Source organism: Etheostoma cragini, chromosome 2 (genome assembly GCF_013103735.1).
Source record: "Etheostoma cragini isolate CJK2018 chromosome 2, CSU_Ecrag_1.0, whole genome shotgun sequence".
NCBI lineage: Eukaryota > Metazoa > Chordata > Actinopteri > Perciformes > Percidae > Etheostoma > Etheostoma cragini.
In genome coordinates, this window is record NC_048408.1 from 29,215,688 (window position 1) to 29,223,525 (window position 7,838).

The 7,838-nt window shown below is 38.6% G+C and overlaps 1 protein-coding gene across 1 annotated transcript in view; it reads left to right on the forward strand.

The window, feature by feature from the left end:
* si:ch211-156l18.8 (probable G-protein coupled receptor 158) overlaps positions 1-7,838 on the forward strand; it is a 24,969-nt gene that overhangs the window by 667 nt on the left and 16,464 nt on the right. The window contains exons 2-3 of the mRNA XM_034883985.1: positions 1,555-1,663; positions 6,897-6,993. Coding sequence (XP_034739876.1) covers positions 1,555-1,663; positions 6,897-6,993 — 206 coding nt within the window. The remainder of the gene's footprint in view (positions 1-1,554; positions 1,664-6,896; positions 6,994-7,838) is intronic.

The following is a 7,838-nucleotide window of genomic DNA, read 5'->3' on the forward strand; positions in this document are numbered from 1 at the left end:
TGTATAGAGTCAACACATCTCCACCAGACTCCATGTAAATAATCACTACTTTTAGCGGGTATAGAGCCAGTATATCTCTACCAGACTCCATGTAAATAATCACTATTTTTAGCATGTATAGAGCCAACACATCTCCACCAGACTCTATGTAAATAATCACTACTTTTAGCGGGTATAGAGCCAGTATATCTCCACCAGACTCCATGTAAATAATCACTACTTTTAGCGTGTATAGAGCCAACACATCTCCACCAGACTCCATGTAAATAATCACTGATTTTAGCGTGTATAGAGCAACTTATCTCCACCAGACTCCATGTAAATAATCACTACGTTTAACATGTATAGAGCCAACACATCTCCACCAGACTCCATGTAAATAATCACTACTTTTAGCATGTATAGAGCCAGTATATCTCCACCAGACTCCATGTAAATAATCACTGCTTCTAGCGTGTATAGAGCAGCATATCTTCAATCAGACTCCATGTAAATAATTACTACTTTTAGTGTGTATAGAGCCAGTATATCTCCACCAGACTCCATGTAAATAATTACTACTTTTAGTGTGTATAGAGCAGCATATCTCCACCAGACTCCATGTAAATAATCACTACGTTTAACATGTATAGAACCAGTATATTGCCACATATAAATGGTTGAATTAAGAGTTTATTTCAACCAGACCAGAGTGGTGATTGTTGGAACAGGCGTTTACGACCCCCGTGTTGTCTCCCGAGACCGGACATTTTTCACAGTGTATTCAGCATTAAGGAGTGATAGCTACAATTTGAGACAAAAATTAAATTGCGTTGAAACCATGCAGGAACTCATAGAGTACCTTTATGTTTTGAAATGTGAATGCTTCCTGTCTCATCTGCAAGCAGAACGCTGACAGTCTCCAGCAGCATCACTCTAAAACACTTTTCTCTTCTAGTATATTATACTATTTTACATATGTACAGTATATAGTTGCTCTCAGTAACTGTGCACCACGTTCCCCATCACTTTTTTTTATTTCTTCTTCTTCTGCACTACTTACATTTAATATTTTTATATATACAGTACATGTTAAGTGTCCATTATGTGTAGAGTCACACACCATAGACTGAAGCTAGAGTAAATTACGTTATCTTTACTGCTTGTAAAACATATTAAAAACCAGGATAATGTTTCATGAATACTTGCTTGTGAGTCTGAACATAAGCCCTTTTTTTTTTCTAAGTCCCTGAAAGGGATAAAAGGTCTCAAACTAACAGCCGCTGTATTTTGCATTTCACCAGCCGTTCTAGTTCTGCGTTGGCCCCTGTGACCTTTGACCTTGATTTTGTTTTTTTGTTTTTTTAACAAAAGGTTTTTGTGAATAGACAGAGTTGGATAAAATCTGACATTTGAAAGGGAATCCACTTTAAGGCCATGCAGCTTGTTAAAATGGGATTAATGTAGAGTCTGATGACATTTGGAGCCATCCGTTTCTTTACTCTTTAGTTTCTGTGTGTGTGTGTGTGTGTGTGTGTGTGTGTGTGTGTGTGTGTGTGTGTGTGTGTGTCTCAGAGGTGTGATCCGTGTAGATGTCAACATTCAAGACATCGACCTGGACCAATGTGCAACAGGAGACGGCTGGTTTGCCGATACTCACCAGTGCAACCGCACCACCATGGAGGTAAATATGAAAAAAAATGACACAAGGACCAGAGAAAAACTAAAATAGAACAAATTTCATCTTTTGTTTTTAGTCTATTTAGCATCAAACTGCCCAATTACAGAGGAACTGAAAGATTGGCAATACAAGTGACAAATAGCTGGTTTATTTCCTCTGCAAAGGGATTGTGGTTTCAGTTGTTTGTTAGTTTGCTAGTCAGATATCTCAAAAACTATTTAACAAATATCAATCAAATTTGATGGAAAGTTAGGCAACTGTCTGGGGAACAAGTGGTAATTTTAGTTGCAGATATGGATCCAACAGCGCCACTATGTACCCATTTATAGACAGCTTTATATTTTTAGCAGTGCTAGCAACCACAACTGTAGTAGATAGATAGATAGATAGATAGATAGATAGATAGATAGATAGATAGATAGATAGATAGATAGATAGATAGATAGATAGATAGATAGATAGATAGATAGATAGATAGAGACCTTTTTTGGCATCTAGTAGCAAGACAACCCTAACACAACAAACACATATACACACATATACACACATATACGCACATATATCACATATAAATAAGAACGAGTGCAAAAGTGCAAAAGTGAACAGTGCAGTAGATCATGATAAAATATTAACTATGACTATACAAGATAAATATCATAACCTATAAACTACCTGACTGAAAAAGAATAGGAACATTATGTAACAGGGAATACCTTATAAGATGTTAGATGTGGATGTTATGACCCCGGTCCAGATTATGTATGAGGGCTAATTTAGCTAACCTAGAAAGTTGTAAAGCACTACAGTGAAATAGCTCAACATCTGCTAAAACATTTGGTACATTTGGTTTGAAGGTCTCAAGAAGGTAAATACTAATGATTTTGATGATTGCCTGACTCCTCCTCAGAGGAGGGAAATAAAATATCTCAACAAGTTGCCATTAACTTGGGTTAGTCATTGCTCAAATCAAAATTGGGATATAACTGATATTCATCTGACGTTCTATCCAGTGCAATACCTGCAAAACTAAAGACATTCCCATCAGCCTCAGCTGTTATATGTGTTTGAGGCTAATTACTGCTAGCATGCTAACAAACTATTCTAAAATGGCATGCATGACCTGCTAAATATGGAGACTGTCCTCCCCGGAGAACGCTCCTATCGGTCATGTGTGCAAGCAGCAATTCCAGCTTATATTTACATACATTTACATAACATACGACGTATAAGAGGGCCATGTTTTCACGTAAGCAGGCAGTTTGAGGGGTCGACGTGTCAAACAAACTCGGGACTTTCACCCAAGAGGCAGGGTTCATGTCCCTTTGAAAGTTAACAGCCATAATTTTTACACACCACCATGTTTTTTTTTTACTTAAAATAGTTTTGGTGCCTAATCCTAAACAAACTGCGACCATTTCAAGGCGTTATTGTGTGAAAATATGCCTATACATGGGTAATTCTTCAACTATGGTACCTTTTGAGCTACAAAAGCATGCTATAACATTTCTACAAACAGTTTTAAAGTATCAGTTGGTTTCTCAATGTGCCTAGAAACCTTCCCTGTAGTTGGCTGTGATGATTTGTATTGAATGATATTTATTTTACTTAAAAATGAAAATACTTAAATATCTTCTATCAAAAATACATCTGATTAAAACAGCACACACGTCTTTATATGTATATGTATATATGCTAAAAGTATTGTTTATTTGTCATGTTAAACAAAAAGGATCTTACAATTTTAACAAAAAAAAGGTCAATCTCTGTTTCTCAATTGAAAAACTGATGTTACCGTAAGTCACATAGACACAAAAACATGGCAAAAGGGTCCAGGTTGGAAAATACCTCATTTATTTTTGAAGTAGTAGTTCCTCCACCGCTGCACCACCTTTCCTCTCTAAGTAAAAACTACCTCAAGCTGTTTAAAACTCATGTTTCAGAGTTTAAGTTACATTCCACAAATGCACTCTTGACAGTTTCCGACCTCTGAATCTGGTTTAATCTCTTTCGTGTTTGTGCTTACTGTGTTTTTTGCCGTTTACTCACACTTTAACTCTTCTATCCACTCCACCTCCGCCCGTTTTGTAGCTTTCCCTTTTCCCTGCCGGCCCGTCTGTGCAGACCCAATCCCTCTACCTCTCATCTCAGCCGTCTATTTAAAGATGGATGCGCTGGGTTGCGGGCTGCAGGATGATCTGATGGATTACGCCGATAATCCATCCCCGGTGACATACTTCTCGTTTATGCACCACAATTTCAGACAGAGGTCTGAAACACAAGACAAGGACAGTCCTAAAAAACCCCAAATCCACATGGCACCCATTGTCCCGTCCTGTCCAACCTGGCTTAGAGGGTTCAAACATTTGGCTGAGCAGAGATTACTTGGTCACCAACTTTATTACAACGCTTGGTTCCCGCTTGGTTCTGTCCTATCTCATTTTTTGGCGTCTTACAGTATCTCTTATTATCTCAGCACATGTATTGTTTCATCTCGTCTCTCCTTTTAGTATCGTTGTCTCTCCTTGTTTCATTCAGGCTGTTCTCATGGACCGTTCCTACGTTTTGATATAAAAAGTAATGCATGGAATTCTTATGTACGTATATAAAGATCCGCGTAGGGAGAGGTCAGGTGGATGGATGGGTCCTAAACCACGGGGCTTTCAAGCTGGGAAGCAAATTTAAGGGGAAAACACAAGATTTTCACCCAGGAACCAGGGGTTTGTGTCCAGGGAGTACTACTTTCTGCACCTAAATTTAACTTTTGTCACCCGCATGAAATAACGCGACCTCACGGTGCTCTGTACCCGGCTAACAGTTTGAAGGTAACCCACGGGGCTTTCAAGCCGGGGAGCAAAGTTAATGGGAAAATACAAGATTTTCACCCAGGAACCAGGTGTTTGTGTCCCGGGAGAACTACTTTCGGCACCTTGACTTAACTTTCGTCACTCGCAGGAAATAACGTGACCTCACGGTGCTCTGTACCCGGCTAACAGTTTGATGGTCGTTGGATGTTTTTTCAAAAAGATCCTGATGCCAAATCAAGCGCTCCTTGTTCATGCACATTGTTTTATAGGCTAACTTGAGTCTTCCTCTACACCGACGTACACAAGAGGCAGCCATGAAGTGGGGAAGCGTTCAAAAAACATTTAGACACGACAGATGAGTGAATCCACCGACGTACTACGACTATCTGCTGAACTGAGATGCGACCACGGAGGGAATTAAGTTGACTGCTCTATTTAATCCATATCACATTAATGTTCAACCCGTGCCATTACGTCTTTGAGCATCTGATAAGGGGGTTTGGGTTAGTATATGCGAGGCCAGTGTGTGTGAGTGTCTGTTTCTGTGTGTACTCTTGGGAACAGGATTTCTCTAGAAAAGGATAATGCTCTCAGTAGAAGCATTATGTATCCATTTGGATTTCAACTTGGATTAACACACAGAGCATCCAAGTGTTTGTGTTTGTCTGTCTCTATCCCGAGCGGCTAAATTGAAGCTAGCTTTAGAGTGAAATGGAGTGAGAGAAGAGTAATGACTTTGACCCCTTTTATTAACCTATATTCATTCAGGTACCGTGTGCTTAACAGCAGGAAAGCAGCGCTTGCCTAACAGCTGTAGTCAGTATTCAAATAAAATGTCTGCACTTGCACTTACACTTAATAAAGTACAATACAACATTGAATCCAACAGTAAAATGATCAAAATCCTGCGTACATTTAACTTTTATGTCAGTCTTATGTTGTTGGATGCATGTTACTTTAGGTTACTTCAGTATAAGGTCCCTAATCTACCGCATATCAAAGTTTCATAGAGTATTTTAAGTTATAGAGTATTTTCTCAACTTGCCTCTACATCCTGACAGATAGGGTTTGTATGATATTGTCAGTGGGGGAATGTAACTAAGTACATTCACTGAAGTACTGCACTTAAGTACAAACTAGAGGTACTTTTACTTTACTTTAGTCTCTTCTTTTCATGCCACTTTCTACTTCTACTTTTTTACTTTAGACTTTGAGATTTTTGCCTTCAAAACACACGCAGTTTCTAAAATATGATGTTTACATTATACATAAAATTACTCAAAATATAACGGCCGCCAAATACGGCTGAAATGTTTACCAAACTGGTCTGGATTGTTTCCAGTTTCTAAAATGTGAGGAATATATTTACTTTAAGTACTGCTACTTTTAGTACTTCAAGTACATTTTCCTGATGATGTGTACACACTTTTACTTAAGTAACATATTCAATGCAGGACTTTTACTTGTAACAGAGTCTTTTTACAGTGTGGTATTTTATACTTTTACTGAAGTAAAGTAAAGAATCTGAATGCTTCTTCCACCACTGGATATGATACAAAAACTTATACAAAACAATTCATATATCTTACAAAATTGAATAATTAGCCGACAAAAGGAGACTGGTCCACACAGTTGCTAGTAGCCAAGGAGGACAGGGAGGATTGAAAAAACATGAAGTATTCAGAATAGTTAATTTTCTTTACTTAGGTTTCTGCGTAATCCAGTGTGATTTCATTATAAGGTTTAGGGAAACGCCCTATTTTGCACTTCCTTAATTTTCCAGGAACTTCTGAGAGAGTTTTATGGGAAGAACTATTTCATTTGGTAATAATGGTAAAAAATGTGTTGGATGGCTACATTGCCTTCTATATTATTACAATAAATGAGCAGGAATTTATTAGGAAAGCATGGAACTTCAAAGCAAAGTGTTAGCGGCCTCACCTCATGTGCAACTTGTTACGAAAGTTAAGCACAATTTTTTGTATGTTATCCTTCGAATGTCCGGCAACATGAGCGATATGAGCGAGATGAGCGCATATGCTCATTAGTATATATATATATTTATTTATTTTCTATTAATTTATTTGGCAGAGACAATGTACATTAATTAACATTGCTGTAAATGCACCAGAATTAGCCAACAGGCTATTTTTCATCCGTTGTCCCTGGACAGATCTTAAAAATTGTTTACCTAAAAAACAACAACAATTCATGAATATATGACAGAAAGTAGAATGCATGTTTAAAATCCTAAGAACCACCATTTAAAACCAGTAAAAAACTAATAAAAGAAGCCCTTATTTAAACAGTACTAGCACTACCACTTTATTATTATGTTGCTTTTTGCTCAAAGGAAAAGAACGGGCGATCTAAAACACCTGAGACAGAGTAAAGAAGAAGAGTAGCCAGATTAATCGTTGTGTTTCTTGCAGTGTGTACCAACTCCAGGCCGGGGCTTTCGACTGGGTCAGTACTGCTGCCGCTGTAAAGAGGGTTACTACAACCCGGACCTAGTCCCTCAAGTCTCAGGTGAGTCCAGGTAACCTCCGCTGCCCACGCCAGGTTCATTAACCCAAAAAGGAGTCCTGCAAACTGCTCACTGTCCATTTCCTTAAGTTGTATTTGAGAGGATTTTATTCCATCTAGAAGTTATTATTGTCTGATTTTAAATACTATCCAGACTTTACTAAACACATGGTAACTGTAAGCTCAGATTTGAATAGATTTGACAGTGCAGTCATGATGCTACAGTTTCATCTATCATGACCTGGTCTATATCTATAACTATAAATCCTAAATACCGACGGTTGAGAGTCTTTTCGCCGTTGTCCATTACCCTCAGCTTTCTTTGTCTTGTAAGTTTAACCTCAGGTGGATTTTAGAGGACTATGATTACCTGGTCCTCAGATCTCTGCAGGATAAATCCAGACCCTAGACTACCTGTCCAATCGGAGTTTAAAACAACCTTGGAACGTACACACAATCCACCAAAACAAGTTCCTACCCGAGGCTGTTTTGCAGAGGCTCTGTGCAAAGCTTAGTGCCAACCATGACGATTGTGATTAGTTAAATGGATCCAAATACGCCTCAGCATGTTGTTCTCCCACAACCAAATACTGTGGACTAGCCAGACCTTGACTCTCACAGAGTGTGTTTATCACACACTGGGAAAACTAAAGAGCAATCAGACTCCATGTAAATAATAAGCTAAAATGAATGCTAAATGTAAATAGACCAATTGTGTAGACAAGAGTGTTATTGCCTGTGTTATTGAAGCTGTTGGAGTCTCTTAGAGAAGCTGCTCCTCTGTTGGACCAGTGGGGGGTGGAGAGGGTGGAGCTGCTCCTCTGTTGGACCAGTGTGGGGTGGAGAGG